At 41.9% G+C, this 18,308-nt stretch overlaps 1 protein-coding gene across 4 annotated transcripts; it reads right to left on the minus strand.

Annotated features, from left to right (window-relative positions):
- Nucleotides 1–2,529: 2,529 nt before the first annotated feature.
- Nucleotides 2,530–17,168, minus strand: ARL14EP (ADP ribosylation factor like GTPase 14 effector protein). 4 transcript variants are annotated; one of them, XR_004779222.2, is made up of 6 exons: nucleotides 17,024–17,147; nucleotides 13,859–14,365; nucleotides 12,708–12,838; nucleotides 11,746–11,969; nucleotides 2,888–3,201; nucleotides 2,530–2,774 (listed from the first exon to the last, which is right to left on the minus strand). XR_004779222.2 is itself a non-coding variant. In XM_035550216.2 (5 exons), exons 2-5 carry the CDS (start codon nucleotides 14,279–14,281, stop codon nucleotides 3,164–3,166), a joined length of 816 nt encoding a protein of 271 aa, XP_035406109.1. In that variant the 5' UTR covers nucleotides 14,282–14,365; nucleotides 17,024–17,147; the 3' UTR covers nucleotides 2,866–3,163. The 4 variants fall into 4 exon arrangements, 3 of the variants coding, with proteins under 3 accessions (XP_035406109.1, XP_035406108.1, XP_035406110.1); XM_035550216.2 differs by lacking the exon at nucleotides 2,530–2,774 and having other exon boundaries at nucleotides 2,866–3,201; XM_035550215.2 differs by lacking the exons at nucleotides 2,530–2,774; nucleotides 2,888–3,201 and adding an exon at nucleotides 10,453–10,978.
- Between the last annotated feature and the right edge of the window lie 1,140 nt (nucleotides 17,169–18,308).

The following is an 18,308-nucleotide window of genomic DNA, read 5'->3' on the forward strand; positions in this document are numbered from 1 at the left end:
TCTAAAAATGTAGCTGTAATTCACAATTCCCTTTAATAGAACTTCATTTCTACACTTGGTGCAACTGCAGATATTTATAGATAGGGTGAAAAGATGGAATGGAAACTTGTATTTATGAATAATAAGGAAGTGCTGTGAATGGAAAAAAGAGAGGTTGTGTAACACTCGCGCTGAAATGCCGACTTCTGAAGGGATGTCTCAGCAAGGATATTAGCTCCTGGTTCTGGCCCAGGCCCTGGCAGCTGCACACAGCTGTGTTGAAGTACGTGATGTTTTACTTTTGTTTATCCTCTTCTAGCTGACCCTGATCTAACTCACTCCAGATACGATCGCAGCATGCATTTGAACTCAGCAGTGACTGTACACGCCATCCTGCTCCTGCTGAGCAGCTTCCTGGTGCACGGGCGCCTCTGCCATGCCGCAGTGAGGATCGACGAGGGTCGGAAAGCCACCAACCTCAGGTATTGTGGTCACGCTCAATCCTTAGCCTTTCTCTGGGCACAATGCTTGGCCATATTGATCTCACTCACGCTAAAAATTCTCAGAGAATGAGGATCTATTTCACTATTTTAGATTGAAGCTGGCAACTGAATTAATATTAAAATGACATACACACACAACTCGCGTTTCCTATGTTACAAATAACTGGAGCAAAGCGAATATACTGACATTAATAATTCACCTTATGAGCTTAGCTCCTTTTTCTTTGTATGGAACTTTCAGAAGCAGATTGCAATTTCCTCAAATTTATTCATTATTCACATTCAGTCAATTTAAAAGAAAATGTTTACCTACTAGAGAGCTTGCATTTTGCTTCCATTTTCAATACTCAGTATTTGTAACTTGAACTGTTAGTCACAATAATGTAATTAAATCTCATAATATGATTTCTGTCCCCTGGCTAGATCAAAATATAAAAATAGTGTCCATGTGTGTATGAAAATCAAGTTTTCTACATAATCTTTTCTGTATCTGAATTTCATCTACACTTATTCAGACTAAGAACTCAGGTGCTCAGATGTGTGGCAAATGATCATTAAATTAGGCAAAACATCTTCATTTCCTCACTTCTTTATAAAATAAGAAAATAGATTTTCTTTAGTAATGTTTAATCTTTCATGCTATACATTTCTTCCCCTTCTTCACTTGTTCTGCAAATCAAAAATTAGCAAATTATGGGCTTCTGACAACGGCGAGAGAGCTTTTACTCACTTCTGAGAAGCCTTTGGGTTTCTAAAGGTCTGTGGGCCACAAGTGAAAGCCAGGGCTACAATGAAGAAACAAACCCCGCCAGGTGCCTTCAGCCCCCCGGCTGCCACAGGAAGCGTGTCTTACCAGCACAACGGCTGTGTTTGCACAAGTACCCACAGGATGTCCTGGGGAATGATTGTAGTGGTAACAGAAGGCAAAAAATAACTCCTCCTGGTTATCCTGCATGCCATTTTCACCTGCCTCTCCATGGCTACACTTCTATCGGCTGAGCTGCGATTTCTGCGGGAACCCGGTTGGGTCTTGGTTGCTGGATTGTACGTCCCTGCCATCAGATGACAACAGGAGCAAACACACAGCACCACCAAAGCACGCTTCTGTCTTGTGCTCCTCCGTTCTGGCAGCCTAATGTCTGACTGCAATCGTGTTGCGTGCTGTCTGGGCCTGGGCGCGCTGCAAGGATGGCGTGTGCGTGTCTCCCTGGCCACTGCTGCTGCTCACCTGCTGCGAGATCCGCACTGGGAAATGGGGTTCAACTGAGAAGAAATTATTACTTCTGGAATGAACACAGCAAATACGCAATACTAGGGGACAGCCTGCCAAGAGCAGTATCGCAGAGCTCCCATTGCTAAAACATGAGTGCCCACTCTTTGTCAAGCACACGCAGTGGCTCTACAGGTGCGGCTGCCCCGTCAGTAGGGCTGTGCCAAAAGGGGACACTGCCTGCCCTGGCTCCTGACATGCGGGCAGCTTAGAGCATTACCTGTGTATTCAACATGTGTATCAGTCAAACATCCAAGACTGCATTCTGTGGGGGATTTCAGCCAACCTGGTCTTAGATGCCATGAAGCCAATGTAAGAATTTTAACACCAGTTTGCACGTGTACAGCTTTTAGAAATGAGCAATCTGTTTTCTGAAGAGCTGAGTCACAGCAGAAGCCACACTGCTGTTCAGAAGTAGGTGAGAAATCAGGATCTCTGTAGCAGATGTTTATGTTCCCAGAGGGCAGGGGTCTCTTTTCCGAAATCTATTCTGTCTTCTAAGCTGCAGTGCTCTCTCTGCGTTTTTGGAGGAGACAGAATAGATTTAGAAAGTGGCTGCTTTATCGATTTATGGTCTTTATGCTGGACATGGCTTTTTATTAAAGAAAGCAGATACTCAATACTGTTAACTAGTAATGGGAATTGACTTTTCACTAATTGCACAGAACCTGGCATTAATACACTTTAATAGAAAATGGGCCTGCGCACTCCTGATCAATCACGAAGTTTTTCCTGCCTGCACTACAGACAAAGGACTCCAACAACAGCAACGTGGCTAAATAAGATGTTTTATTTATTTATTTATTATTCCTCCAATTATCGAGATAAGGACACGTCTCCAGGGCACAAGAGAAAGGCTTTAACTCAGCTGCTCCTCCTTGGTCTGTCTGTCCCACGGGGACCGTTACTTCCTGGTGTGCCATTCTGCCCTGGTTTCCTGCTTTGGGCGGGGAGCAGGATTTGGTGCAGTGGGGAGATGGTATGTCTGCGAGCAGATAAATGTCCTTGAAGTAAGGCTGGCACTAGAAACAAACAGGTATTAGTAACAGCTTCTTTTAAATGCTGATGTTAATGTCATGTTCATGCTACAAAACAAACTGTGTGTGTTCAGCTTCACCTTCCAGCTTCACATTACCTGAGCACGGGGGATTTTCAGCTGCACTCCGCAAAGCCCCAGCCCTGTGCCTGGGCTTGCTGCTCACGGGGCAGCTCTGGCCACACAGCAGCAGTCCCTGCAGTTCTCTCTTCTTGTCCAGAGAGCTCCTGGCCACCAAAGCCAGTCTCTAATGTCACCGAAGGCTGGTGGGTGTTAAAAGCACCCCAGTGTTATTTAGGAAGTGGGGTGCCTGGAGGAGCCTCTTGATGGGGTCCAGCTGTGCTTGGCATGGCAGAGGAAGGCCGGTTCACTCACTCACAAGTGCCACAGGAGAATTTTTCTTCTGCTCCTTACTGGAGAGGAAGATGGACAAAATGGAATCCATACTCACTGTCCCACCAAAACTCTCACAGAAAATGGGAATACTTGCTCTCTCAGAAAATAGTGACTCAAAGTGTAGCAAGTGGGAGCCCAGGCCCCTTCTAAGCACTATTACCAGTCAAATAAAGCAAATAATAGTAAAGGATTGCTGTTTCACTTTGAGCACTTAAATAAAACAGATTGTTAAAACCTTGCTAATGACTTGTGACGTTCAAGCGTTACACCAGCCAGCTCCTAGAGCCAGCCCCTGCAAATGGGCAGATTTTTCACCAGTTTCAGGCTTTTAAAGGGCCTGAGTCCACAGCTCCATCCGAAAGCTTGGAGCACCCTCACCATTGAAACGACTTCTCAAATAGTCACAGGCAGCTTTCAGTTCTCCCGTTTGCTTCCGCTGTGCCCAGCAGAAAAAAATCTTATTTTCTACCATCAGCATGCCTTGTAGTGTTCTAGGCACCAGCAATGAATGACATGGGGACAGACAAAGGGCAAAGCTAATTAATGCTTCATGCTAGTTAATGATGGATGTTCATGTCATGTGAAAATCATTTTTAGCTCCCTGCAGTTCGCCCAGCTTGACTCCTGCTGCTGCCAGCCTGCCATCAGACAGACCCTGAGACGAGCCGGACACAGCAGCGCTGCTTTTCCCTCCATAAACACTAAAGCAACTCTGCGAAAAGAATCTTGAATTTTTGAAAACCTCTGACTCACACAACACCTCTCCCATGATGAAGCTGAACCACAGAGGTGAAGTCCCTACCCCGAAATCCCTCCCTTGGCTGGTCCCAATGGCTCCAGCTAGTTGTCGAAGGGGGTTGGCCAGGAGCCTGCCATCAGAAAAGACAGGGGCTTGGTCTGGCAGGCAGCTTGGGTTGCAATGTGAACGTTGCTGATCAGTGGTAAAGCCACCTATATTTGTCTTTCTTTCATGAGATGGTAGTTATTACACGCGTAGTCGCTCCGCTGGTAGTGCCAAACAGTTGGCTGCTTCTGGATACTTGCAGATATGTGGAGCAACTTGCCCCTCAGGAATGGTTTATTTAGTAAGACAGGACTTAAAAGTGAAAGGGTAACCACTTCTGATCATAACCTTGGCTTTGCACTTCTAGCAATTATACTTTAATTGCATTACCCTATTTGAAATAGAATGGTAATTGGAAAAAAACAATTTGACGTTCCCTGATGCGTACTCTGACATGCGTTATTTGCTTTTTATTCAAATATAAATGTTCTCTGTAATACTATCAAAGAAAGGGGAAAAATAAAGCAAAATTGAAATGTCAGTAGCAATTTCTGACATGTGAGAAGCATCATCAACTAGGCAAAGGTTTTCAATTCGGCTTAAAAAGAAACCCAGTTGTGAAATTAGCAGTCAGAGAAGAGAAAGGATGTGAGAGGGAGAAGAGTCACAGCTCCAGCCCTTCAGGAGAGCTGGCTGTTGCACATGTTGGTATCAAAATATCAAAGCAGCTACCAGCTGTAATTGTGTGATAAACAGCCCTTTCAGATTACATTGAAGCAGAAGATGCAGAAGGATAATTTCTGACCTTACTGTTCACCACTGAATAATTGCTAGGGTCAATAAAAGTCGATGAAACACAGGTTCCCTTCAGTCATACCCTATGCTATAGAAAAGCATCTTCACATCTTCCTTCTCAACCCCTCTCCGGAAGATCCAAGCAAATCTACTCTGATCAGTGGCAACTTACACCGCATAATTTGTGCTTGGTATTTCTGTGAGGTGTGCTCCAACTAGTCTGGCTGGATAAACCACATACATGGAAAACCGTGGCTCGGGGTATCACCCCATTTTGGGAGAGGTACCCAGCTGGGAGGTGGGTGCATGCGTGAAAAGCTGGATGCTGCAGTTCACTCACACCTGGAGGAGGAGAAGATGCAGACATCTTCTGCGGTGATTTTTATGATGGATTTCCTTTGTCAGCGGCCCTCCATTCTCATTTGCTCCAAAACAGATCCAGCCCAATGTTTTACTTTGGAGAGTCAGCAGCTCACAGACAAGAAATTAACATGGGGGAGTCATAAACCAGAGGTAGTTGGCACAGCTAGTTTATTACGGCTACATCCACAACAAAGCACACGAAAGGCTATCTGTTCTACCTTGCTGTGTTTGGTGGTCTTGTCCCTGTCCCCAGGCCTGACGCTGAACTCCAATGGGCCGTATAAACACTTTTTCACTGGTGTAGAACGGATCTATCTGCTTAGCCTGCCTACCCACGTGAGTAATTTCACTGAAGTCAATAGGACTGTTGATGTGAGCTCACTGCAAAACTCGCTATTGCCAGAGAAATATATAGACAAGTGGGCTTGATGGAACACCATGACTGTAGCTTGATGGAGCCTGTACAATTTAGGAGTCTGGCATGAGGTTACGCATACTACATAAGTGTATTTAACAGACTTAGTAATGGTGATTTTCTCTTTTCTTAGATTGAGCTCAAACTCCCAGGAAGTGGCACAAAGATAGTAACTGAAAAGTAACCTGAAGTATAATCACTCTGATTAATAAGGTTAACTGTTAAGGAGAGCTGATTGTCAGGAGAAAGATTCTAGCAACATTGAGGTCAGCTGGTAGGATTCAGCCCACGTGATTGGAAACTCCCAAGGGAATCACCTGCCAGAGCAATAAGATGTTATAAAACAGAAGGAGCAGATTAGAGGTTTCCTTGTGGTGGGGGTTGCTTCATTTGTCTGACTTTTTTGTTTGTTTGTTATTTTTGTGGGCTTTTTTTCTTTTTGGTCCTTCAAATTTGCAGTAGAAAACGGATGAAGTAGGGAGAGAAATTCATTTTCTTGACTACATCTGGACTGTCAGGTACTCCAACAAAAAATACTCAAGTTAGGGAGTTTATTATACTACTGGAAGTCTCTAACATCTGTTTTTTTACCTTTAAGCAGAGCGGTTGTGTTAATGGAATAGCTCTGTAGAGTCTCTATATGCATTAGATTACGATGTTTGTTTCTTCTCTATCTGGACTGGGCTGTGGAGAGTGTATTTTGATCATTAAATCCAGTTTATTAGAAGACTGGTGAGGCCTGAAGGGCTGTGAATTGAGTAGGATCTTTGAATTTCTAGTGACTTATCTTTCAGAAGTTCTAAAGTTGTAAAGATTCTGGTAAGTGCCTAACCTGGATTACTTAGTTGGTGCACACTGCAACTATTTTGATCGTGTTTTTTTGATACGTAAATTGATGTTTTCTGCTTCATGCTATTAACTTAGTAGCTAAAATGAACAACTTAAAGTTAGTAGTGCTATTAATTAAAATGTAAGAACAAATAAAGAATAACAAAGAAAATCAGAAGATGACTGAAGGGAATTGCTTTTGCATCTGGTTGCAGCCTGGGCTCAGCATAGATGCTAAATCCCTTTCCCTGTTTACTCTCCAGAGGTTAGAGGCAGCAGTGCTGTCATCTGTGGGTGAGATGGAGAACTGAGCTTGTTAATGGTGCACTAACTAGAAGGGCAGGTCATTCAGTGTACTAGACAGATTGAACTTGGTGGTGAGCCCATGTGCAGGGCTGCCAAAGGGAGCTGGGGGAAGAAGACAAGAATTAGGGCAGTTTTCTCACCGCTTCACAGGAGATCCAGAGAAAATTTTTCCTGTCCTAGGTACCGCTGTTATCTTGCTCTACCCTGGCCTACAACAGCTGATGCAGTACTTCTGGCTGCTCATGTTGCTACTCTATCAATAGTATCTCCTACAGGTGTGTGAGCTTGGGGAGATATAATAGGGCAGAGCACAGAAAGGCCACTATGGGAAGAGATGCACAGCCTACCTGGAGGCTGCCCTCGATATTCTTGCATGCATGGTATGGCCACTAACTCCTGATGAAACGTGAAGAAGCAGATAAAGGGGTAAAATGAGGTGACATGCACAGTGTGTTAGGAGGACTGTGTTGGGGTTGGGACATTCTGGAGGCTTGGGTGGCTATAGCTTTCCCATGGGTCAGAGTGAATTAGTATTTCATAGTAAAATACTGCACTGGAGTACAAACATTTGTCTGAGAAATAGAGCGTGTGCAGTTCTTCAGCTGCATGCTGCATACTGGAAGCAGCAACAGGGTGAATGCTGGAGAGTCTCCTTTTTTGCAAGTGAGTGCAGAACCCTGCTATGAATGGGCTTCTCAGATACCTAGCACTGGATTTCTAAAAGCGTGGTGAGATAGAAGCTTTTAGTCAAGTTTTCATAGTGAATATTGTAAATTAAGAAACGTATCTGTAAAGAGTTGTGTGATCTCTACTGAAAGACCTAACAGTCAGCAAGATAAATAGGTGTGGGGGAGAAGCTTTTATAAAGACCATGAGAACATCCATTTCTCTTATTAAGTGCTGATCTTGTGCTTGAGTCTGCTATATTTCAGCCTCACAGATGTGGAGGTTGTGCATCTCTTGTCTAGGGCTTGATGCCAGAATCTGTCCAACAAGGAAATCCTCTCTGCCCCAAAGGCAGGGGCTACACCTCTGCATCGCACCAGAAGTGAACCGTCAGGTTTGCAGTGAGCTGATGCCCTCTGCTGGATGCGAGGAACTTTTCAAATGCTCTTTGAAAAGTGTTCTTTTAAAGCAGGATAGTAAGTTCTGAACAGAACCCCTACAACGAGTGAACTGGACAGCTTAATCACAGTCGTTCACACCTACCTACAGAATTCTTAATATGTGCTTGGAGGAGAGCTGTTAATTTGAAATTTAATTACAGCCAATGAATGAACATAAGAATAGTTTGGGCAGGGTTTTCACTTGGGTAGTCTGAGATGCAACTGAAGATCTTTAAATGCAAGTACAGTTCTTTTAATAAACTGTTCCTCTACTATTAGTGGGATTTAAAAGCATGTATAACTTAAAGTTGGAGAGAAGTGGTTAACCAATTTAAATAAAGAAACACTGTTGTCATGACAATATTAACTGATTAGAAGTCAGTATGAATGTGAATAAAACTTTAGAACTGTTTGCTTGAAGAATTATTGGGGAATAGTATCTGGACTATCAGGGGAAAGATATTAAATGGGAGTTACTACATGTCTGTACATCCTCCATTCTATTGAGAAATTAGTTGAAATATGCTGAAACTCTGTATCTATTGACATAAATAAGACTAAAAATGCAACCCCCTAAAATTAGTGGGAAACAAACTGAAACTGGAAGCTATGCTTGTTTTTTCATGAGACTAGAGGAACTCAAAGGCTTTAATGCTGATTCTAGCAAGGTAAGTAGTAGCTGTTTTTGTCATATAAGAGACAGGTGTGCACCTGACCATTTAACTTCTCTGTAGTTATGTCACTTTAGGATTTCAGCATTTGCTCTTGTGCAGTTGTCTATTGGTCTTCTCTGGCTAATATTGATAGTACCTAGACTGAAAAGAACATTCAAATAGGTCTAAAGTTGTCACCTGAACTCAGCTTTCTGCTTTTTCTCCATCCCTTCTCCCCCACATTAGACAACATTAAAGCCCTGAACCTGTCCTTGTTTGCATACTCATTTAAACCCCATTCAAGCAGAAATATTTAGTTTTTCCAATAAAAGATTTCTCCTGAGAAAGCTAGCTGAAAGACCCCCCCCCCCCCCCCATTTTGTCTGTCTCATAGGCTTGGTTTTAGTCAGTCTCACTTCATGAAAGTAATCAAAGATCAAAGAAAACTGAAAGTGTGTCCAGAACAACTAAAGTATTAAGCTTGTAACATCAGCTTTTTCTGTAACTATTAATATAGGTGATGATTACATGTTCACCTTGCTCACGTTCTAAATTTGATGTGAATTCTGCTGTGAGAAACAAACCAAAACAGTATTTAGCACTGTACTTGAGATCACGTATCTGGAGCTTCTGTTTAATAAAATCAAATTGATCAATGGGACATGCATTATTCATAAAACAGATTATTCTGTTGTCACTGACTTCTGTCTCTTGAATATGTGAAGTTTGTCTAGGCATTAATTTTTGCAATTAATATCCAAGGGCAGAAGTTTTAACAGTAACTGGGGTATATCTGCAGTTGGCCTTTCTCTTTAATGCATGCAGAGCTGCAAATGGTTATAGCAAAATTATGAACTGTGCCTTTTACGGAAAGCAGTTGTTTCTTTTGGCTATATTCAATAGAACATACTGTTTGATAGGCTTAGTTGGAGTATTTCTGAAAGATGATGTGAGTTATTGGGAACGTTACTTTTAGATTACAATAAAATTTCTGTGTTAGGCTGTTGGAATAACTTTCTGCGGTGTTTAACTTCATAAAATCATCCAGGCAAGTCAGAAATTCATGGCTGTAAGTTCTAAATCTAGTAGGAGGGTAAAATTTGACTTGTAACAGTACGTCTCTAACAGATGCACACAGCAGGGGGACATGGTAGTGTGTAAAGACATAATATTCAACTCAATATTGTGCTGAACGCTAGGCTTGCGAAAGAAATACTCCGTAACTGAGAGTCCAAAATATGTAAGTAGGGCAACTGAACAGCCAACACTAAAAAACTTTATACAGGAAAAACCCAATGCCTCCTATAGCTTCTGCAGCAATCAACAGTGCTCAGTACTTACTACAGGTTTTCTGTCAAACTGCAGCTCTAAACAATTTGTTAGAGAAGAACTTGAGTGATTTATTTGGGAAAGTCAACATTAGTAGTGTAAAGTGAGAGACTGACTGTATTAGCTTTTCAGAGACTTAATGGAGATGCAGAAAAAAAGTTCTAATAATGGGATGCTCTGGACAATTTAAGCTATGGGTGGACTTAAAAGCCTTTCACTTCAATGAAATTCAACAGCCACTGAATTCGAAGCCCAAGTGTGGGATTAGGTGTTAATAAGTTTTATTCAACAAATGGAAGCTTGTTAAGAAGGGGTACTGCTGATTCTGGTCAGATTTAAAAATAAATAAATAAAAAGACACCACTATCAAGCTTACAAGATTGAACTGGCTTTCTCCCCCTCCTTTCCTTTCACGGAGGTATATATTAGTATTTTCATCTAATACAAAATTGTTGTTTACAAGCTGTAACAGTTGCAAATATGGATCAAGAGTGTGATTTTAACTGCTGTTAGGATAAGAATGTTCTGTAGTCAACTAAGTGAATTGTATTAAATGCTATTTGCATGTAATGGAAGCCACAGATATTACTTGTTTGTGGTGTTGCTACCTAGAGAAGAGTAAAGAAATCTGCATGATGATTCTTGTGATAAATGTGGCTGGAAACCAAGGCTAATGAGACAAGCATGCATTGTTTGTTCTGATCAAAAAAGGAAGTCTATTTATTTTCTAAGCAGACCTAACAAATGCAGTACAAAACAATACTTCACTAGGACCAGCAGATGTCAGTAGAACTCAAAGCATAACTTTGGATTTTGGGGTGACAACCTTTGTGACACTTAGCAGAAAATAAAATACTCTAAACAAATAGCAAGATTATGTAACTTTACCACATAAAAGCCTTAAGAAAGCAACAGTTAAGAGTATTCTTGAATAAATCTGATGCAACAAACATGCAGATCTTCCAAGTCTGTCACAGAAGTATAAAGTTCATCCAGCACGTAACACAAACACCAGGGAGTAACACATTAAATGTCAACTAATATTTCAATTACAAAATTTCACTTCCATACATCTTGTAACTTTGCAAGATTTAAGGTTTCTGAGGATAAACGCTGTATGGACCAAAAAATTTCAACTGTTTTTTGTAGCAGTCTGGATATTCTTAGTTTGGGAACAGATACTTGAATTCATTTCAGCTGCATGTAAACCTTTACCTTAAAAACAAGCAAAAAGAAAAAAGAGGAGAGGGCTGTTGAAGTATCAGTCCAGTCCAATTATAGACTGATTACAAATACAGCAAAATTGGTTTCTGTGTAACAATTGAAATAAACAGTACCACAATGAAATACTTTGACATATTAAGCTGTCAAGGCATTGAAAAGTAACACTTTAACAGTGAGGCTCTTACATTCATAAGGATAACTTGATCACAGATCCCAGTAACTCGGATGGGATCTGTACTTCTAAATACCTTTGAATTAAGTCAAATGGAAATGACTGACTTTCAGATGTAGCTGGGATAAAACTATAGAAGATGTAGTATTCACTATTAATACTGGAGAGAGCTTTATTAATACTGGATATAACTTCGCTGATAACTTAAAATAGGGGAGTTTCACAAAACGATTCCAAACCATGAAATTCAGAAAAATGAGGGATACAGGGAGATGGCAAAAGCAGTATAGGAAGTAATGGTGAGTGGCTAATACGTCACAAGAAAATAGCACCTTTATATTTTATTATAGTGCAAGACTGTTCAATGAGAACTTAGATGACTAACAAGACAGTACAAGGTAGAATGAAGTGCAGTAACAAGTAGTATGATTAAGAAAATTTTCATAATCATACTGGGACTGAATGTGAAAGCACATTAATCATGTAGATCGTGATAAATTCCAGTGGATTTCATAAAAAAAATTAATGTGTTTAAGCATGGAACATCATACATGCAGGCTAAAAAAAAAAAAGCATATGCACTAACCAACGTGCTTATTTCGAATGATTTCTCCTCCTTCAATCTCAATCTGCTCATATAGCCACTTGCGGTCACAGCGACATTCAGCTCCACACTTATTGGAACCACACTTTGGGCAAGCATAGAAACACCCCAGGCAATCTTCATCAAGACAGTCACAGAGGTCCATCCCACTGTAAAGCAGTAGTCCCTGGCTATCGTAGACCTTACTCTTGGCTGGTATAACTTGCCTGTATGATGAAAAACAACACTTATTTCCTTGTTAAAAAAGATCCACACATTTTGATGCCAAGCAGCTAACAGATGTGGACAGAAGTTTGCTTTTTTGAAGGTGTTCATTTTAACACTGCATTAATTTAAGATGTTAATGTACTCAACAATGTTTCCCAGCTTTATATTGTATTTCCAGTATAGTGCTTCTGAACTAATTTCAGGAACAGGAAGCTTTTACTTCTTCAATACTTCAAATATTTATTAGGAATAACACTTAAGAATATTTATGAGGTTAACTTTTTATTACCTTTCAAATGATGTGAAAATCTCCCTTAATTAAACGTAAGGATCTGACTTGCACACTTTTGTTTCTGAAGTGTAGTTACTGAGTTTATTGAAATATGACAACTCCATTATTTCAAGTATACTCAACCTTACTGTATTCAAGTTTAATTTATTATCAGAATTTTATGCATAAATTAATAGCTTCATCTATTATCCATGTAGTATTGTCACACCTAACACACCTAACCTGTTTGGATTTTAAGCATCTGAAATATGGACTGTCTGCTATCACTTTACCTTGTTTTGTTTACATCAATGAGTAACCTTCAACACCCTCAAAACAAAAGCAATGCACAGACAAGCAAAACATCCTCTATACAGAATATGTTAGTGTTATAGGGACACCAACTATCAAATTTTTTATTTCTAAGAGAAAGCTGATGATAACGTAAATACAGGAAGCTGCTCACCTGTCTGAATTAAATGATGTATTTTTTGATTGCAGCCTTCTTTTTTCCCTCTTACTGGTCTCAGGAGTGAATTCAGTCTGCCGCCCTGGATTAGCAAACTGAAGAGACTTCAGAGCCTTAGCTGTACGCCCCTGAACAGAGACAGAAAATCTTACTTCATTATGAATACAAATCTAAATTCATGAGAAAATATCCAGTCAAACCAGAATACTGCAATAACTTGGTAAACTGTTGACCTCAATGCTAAGCACTGGAGAAGACTTAAGTCGTAAGTGTTATAGTGGAGAACTGTACCAGTCTTAAGAAGCAATAACACAAGCTTTATAGTACAGTTTTAATCAATATTTTCACATTTCACACCCCCCCCCCCCCCCGCCATCAGTGTCCTAATCATGCTGATAGGCATATTGAAAAATATAGTTGGGTAGCTGCTCCTCAAATGCAATCCTATTTTACTATAGGGCATATGAGGATGAACTCTTGCTGATTTTGTTTCCCACACCCGTGAACTTCTTGAACAAAGCATCCAAAAACATACAAGCTGTATTCTGATTTCAGTACTTAAGGCATCACCCTCCCACACCAGTTCATTACTGCCCCTGAACAAACACCGTGGCCTTCGCCATTCAGACACCACACCAGAGTACACTTAATTCACCTCAAAGCAGGTCCACTTGATAATGAACTGCTAGAGACAGCAGATGTTTTTAAAACTGAAGAGACTAAAAAAAAAGTTTATCTCAACACCCTTAGAAGCAACCTTTTGCAGTGTTCAGTTTTAAGCACATGAGCTTGCTTTTTGCAAGGCTTGAGTAACAGCTTAAAATACTAGCAGCAGTCTGGTACTTACATAATCTTAAAGGAGTAAGTCACCCTAGTACACGTAGTTACTTTAATTATAACAGCCATAATATTTAATTAGGGAAGAGGATTTTTAAGGTAAAAAAAAAAGTGGAATGTGTGTATGCACTCATTTCACTGAGCAGTCCTCCAAGTAAAGGATTAAATACAGTAAATTCCCATGCATCAAAAAGACTACACCCTTTCATATTTCTATTAAAAAAGAGTTTCCTTATGTAGCACTGAATGAAGCCCAGTTCCAATAGTTTTCAGAATTTAGAGGGAGTGGGTAAACTGATCCATATACATACGTCCGAATCAAGTTTTCTTCTCTGGCGCTCTTCAGATTCGACATCCACGCTTCCATTTATTACCTGCATGCATTTAGGACAAAGCTTCCAGCCAGGTACAAACTGTCTTCCAAACTTGGCACTTAGAAAAGTTGCGTCATCTAAGTCAATTGCACGCAAGTTTTTCTTTGATAGCTTTCTGTGCATATTAAAGGGATCACAACATGATTTTTGCAAGTCTTCAAATCTTTCAATATAAATTTTTGCGTGATGGAAGCAGATAGTGTTGTTCTCTGAAAGGGACATTCCAGTCCTAAGCTGAAGTAACAGTAGATCAGACGAAGATATATCTTGCTTAGTCTTGAAGCCAGTGTGACGGGTATAATAGGTCTTATGACATTCATTGGTAGCTTGAAGCTGAACTCCAACTGAACAAGGATCCATTTTACTTTATCAGAACAACTTATTTCACTTATTTTGCCTAAAATGAGTTCTCTGAAGTCTCTAGTAGTTTCTATGAAGATCACCCTAGAGAAAGCATTAAAATCAATCAGATTTGTGCTGCAAACCCTTATCTGTAAGCTTGACAGACTAGGTTTAAGTAGCTTAAAATACATTTAAAGAAATTATACTATAGCCTTCCAGTCTAGATAAGACTGAAAATACACTGAATGTAATTTTAGAATTAAGCCATGCATTTTATACTCCCTTCAGAGGCAATTTTTTCCAGTCGTTGTAAGTATTGATTCAGAATGTTTACGCTAGTAGCAGCATCACTTTCTCAAAGGCAATCTGGAAGGGAGGCGTAAGGTGGACAAATTGCTCAGACAGCAGCCTGCTCCTGTCACCAGTCTCCTGGAGGGCCCCCTCTTGGCACCCTCCCAGCTGGGCAAGGAGAGCTGCTAAGATGGCCCACAGGAGGAGAGGGCTGATGGCTGCACAATTCACCCTTCTGGTTTCCGAGTGGTTTCTAGGGAAAAAAAGCCGCTGCACAGGCTCTGATGTCAGTTAGCACTTTACATCCAGCAGCTCTTCCTCATGTGCTCTTCTCATATACTCTCGGGGAGCAAAGGAAGGCCTGAACAGGAGCAAGTCAATGCACACAGAGTGCCCCTGAGCCTTTCCAAGAAACATCAGCCCATGGTATATGTGAAGAGCAGTAGCTCTGCATGTGTGCAGTTGTTCTGGTCATTTGGCCTTTGCATGCAGCTCTTTCCACCTTTCTGTGTTCCACCTTTCTGAGTTCTGTGTAAATACTGAGCAGTCATTTAAAGTTACTCGAACACAAAAACAATTGCAAAAAATAAAGCTAGCTATTGCAGTGGTTTTGTCCATGCCAAAGCTTGTTGCAAGTCCAGTGCTAGCCCTAAAAATGAGAGCCTGAGCCAATCTTGTGCTATTTTCTACCATAACAAAATGGGAAAAAAATTCTACCCAAAGAAAGGAATTAATTTGCTTTCCAAAACCTCTGAAAACCTTAAAGTGACTATGACCTAACTAGGATCTTAATGTTCACCTACACGCTACTCTGCAAAGACAAATCAGAGACATGAAAAAGCATAGTTATTTGTTCTAACATCTTTTTAATCAATGAAGGTATCAGCCAGTTGTCTAACAGAAAAAGATAGACCGGGATGCTACTTCCAATAAAATAAAAGCAAGTAGCATCACACACAACCTAATGACATGAAATGTGTAAATTTAACCAGTATAAAGAAATATGAACATGGCAGCTTTAGTGCAAAAGCTTATCACAGAGCAACAAGAAGTTAATCGGCCTTAGAGGACACTCAAGGTCACTGCCTTGGGCATTTTTGCAGCAGAAATCCCCTTGATTGTAATGCTTTAGTTTCTTTTAACTAGGTGCATATATTCGAAGCAGTTACACAACACATTTCCATGTATGCACAGCAATTTAAAGGTTTTGCACAGGACGTGCTACTGTTGAGTGATTCACCTGTTCCAAATATAAACAACATGCGTGGCTATACTTAGACCAGTCAGCTTGTTTTAAGGAATAGTTTTGTATCTTGTTCAAGATGGAGCAGAGTATAAAAATTATTTTTAAACAACGTGTCTCAGCCTACTGTTACGAATGCTCGTGCTTTCAGATCTACAGCAAGAACAACAGAGGCACTAAGAGTCCTGAATGGGGAGGCACAACGTTAAAACACCTGAGTATGAGAAGAAAAAAAAGTATCATTCTGAAAAGAAAACAAGGTTAGTTTTTTTTTTGCACTTTATCTGTACAGAAAGATGTAAGTCAAGAAGTTAATAATTAAGGCTTATTTAATATTGATTTCTCAGGTCAAAGCTGAAACTCTGTGTTTATAAGAACTACAACTAGCCCAGTCCTAAATTGCTAGCTTATCTGAACTCATCTTTGCCGTAATTTCTGTATTCTAAGTCAGTTAACAAAGACGTCTTCTTCAAGTTTAGGCCTTGCACGGCTCTTCAGACCTGCACTGAATGCTACAGGTAGAGGACAAGGAGTGTACGTGAGTGAAGTGTTAAGAACTTTTTTCTCGGTGCCTGGTTCTCAGCGCACCAGTCTGTGACCACATAAATGTTCCACTACCTGTGCCTACTTATGAGCTTCCACTGTGGTGCTGCCTTTGAGTGACTTTGTTTCTCTCTCTGTCAGAAAACCATCTGACAAACTTTACCGTGTTAGTAAACCAGCTAAACTCTGAACTGCTGTTTCTCTTTTACCATTACACGCACGCTGCTTGTCTTTCAGACTACAGTACTCGGTCACACGTATGAACAGTGTTCCTTACAGCTGAGGTAACATTTTATTTCTAGCAGTGATTCAGCCGATACCAACTAACTTGACTCAAAGAGGTCTGCTGTAGGCCGTGCACGAAACTCGCTTCAAATGCCGAGATGTGTGCTTGTGGCTGAGTCCTGCTCTGGCGGGTGGGTGCGCCGATGAAGAAGCACACTAGATAAATATAACAGTAACTCTAAATTCTCAAAACTCGCAGGCGCATCAGAAGGCCGAATTCTTGGCAGCTGCTCTAACTACATAACGCCAGCCTATTTCCTGTGAAACAGAAAGTCACTGCTACGGTGCTCTCCTCGGCAGGCACCGGTTCTGGCAGTACCCAAGCCGCGGGCAGCACCCCCGTTGGCTCCAGCAGCGCCGTGCCGTGCCCCGCGTCCCGCTCAGCCGGCCCCCGTTACCTGGCCGTGCGCCCTCCGCCGCCTCTGCGCCGGGACCCCCGCGGCCGTAGCTCTGCCGGCAGTGGCCATCCGGCGCCGCCTCACCACAGAGCGGACGAAGGGCTCGGAGCGGCGCTTCCGGCCGGGCGCGGGCACGGCGGCGCCCTCCGGCGGAGCGGGAAGGGAACGGGAGGCCGGCACGTGGGCGCGCGGCGCTCGCGCCTTTCCCGCCTTCGGCGCGTGCTGCGGGTCCGGGCGCGAGGCGCGGCCGTTGGGCTGAGGGGAGCCGGGCGGCGCCCGTCCCGCTGGCCGCGGCTTCCGAGCGCCATCGCCAGCGGGGCCGCCCTGCGTGCGGCTGGGCGAGGGGATCGCGGCCGGGGACAGCCCTCGGGGAGCGAGGACTGGCAGCCCCGGTGAGGTGAGGCGCCGGGGGGCTGCGAGGTTGGGGCGAGGCGGGGGATGAGGTGGTCAGCCAGGCGAGGGGAGCCTGGGGGGTAAATGTACACGTATATCCAATATTTTTTCCGCGAGTTTCCTCGCGAGGATGCTGTCATGGCCAACACGAGTGCTGCCGAGGCTGTTGTTGACTAAATAAAGCAAACTTTGAAAACCTGTTCTTCTACAAAGAACGAGTGTCGGAAGTCTCTGTTCTTGTTTTGTAAACTCTGTACTGTGACGTGCTCAGGACAATGGATCTTCCTGTGGAGAAGGTAAGGAATTCGAATGTGGTTTGTGCTATGGCTACATAGTGACAACACACCCTACAGTTCTGGAGTTCTTAGAACAGTAATAATAATAGAACACAAGCTTACCACTAAGTGCCTTAGTTCTATAATACCAATGCTGTTTTCAAATTGTGATGATGTTAGCAATGCCTAAAAGAAAGCTTTAAATAACCACTTACACCTGTAAAAAGGTTTTGTTTTTTTTTTTTTGTTCATCTGTTTATATTTAGAATTTGAGCATTTACAAGCAAAAAGTTGTTGGAGAGAATCTTTCTTCAACTCCTGTCCAGTTGTTTTCTTTCCAGACTGGATTCAAAATGGACTTTTTTTTTTTTTTACAGAATGGTACTGTTCTTCCCAAACCTCTTCAAAGGCAGGATAGCCTTTCAATAGGTGAGCTGTGACAGGTGGATTTAAGGGACTCAGTTGCTCTACCTGCTGCTGCTGTGTTACACAGTATGTGTGTTCTGCAGAGTTGCCATAAAATGAAAGAAAAGGTCAGAGAGAAAATCCACTGTATTTCTGCCCACCCAGAAACTGTTGTCTCCCAGCCCAACACGAACAACAAAGTAAGGCCACCC

This window comes from Cygnus atratus, chromosome 5, assembly GCF_013377495.2.
Source record: "Cygnus atratus isolate AKBS03 ecotype Queensland, Australia chromosome 5, CAtr_DNAZoo_HiC_assembly, whole genome shotgun sequence".
NCBI classification, from domain to species: domain Eukaryota; kingdom Metazoa; phylum Chordata; class Aves; order Anseriformes; family Anatidae; genus Cygnus; species Cygnus atratus.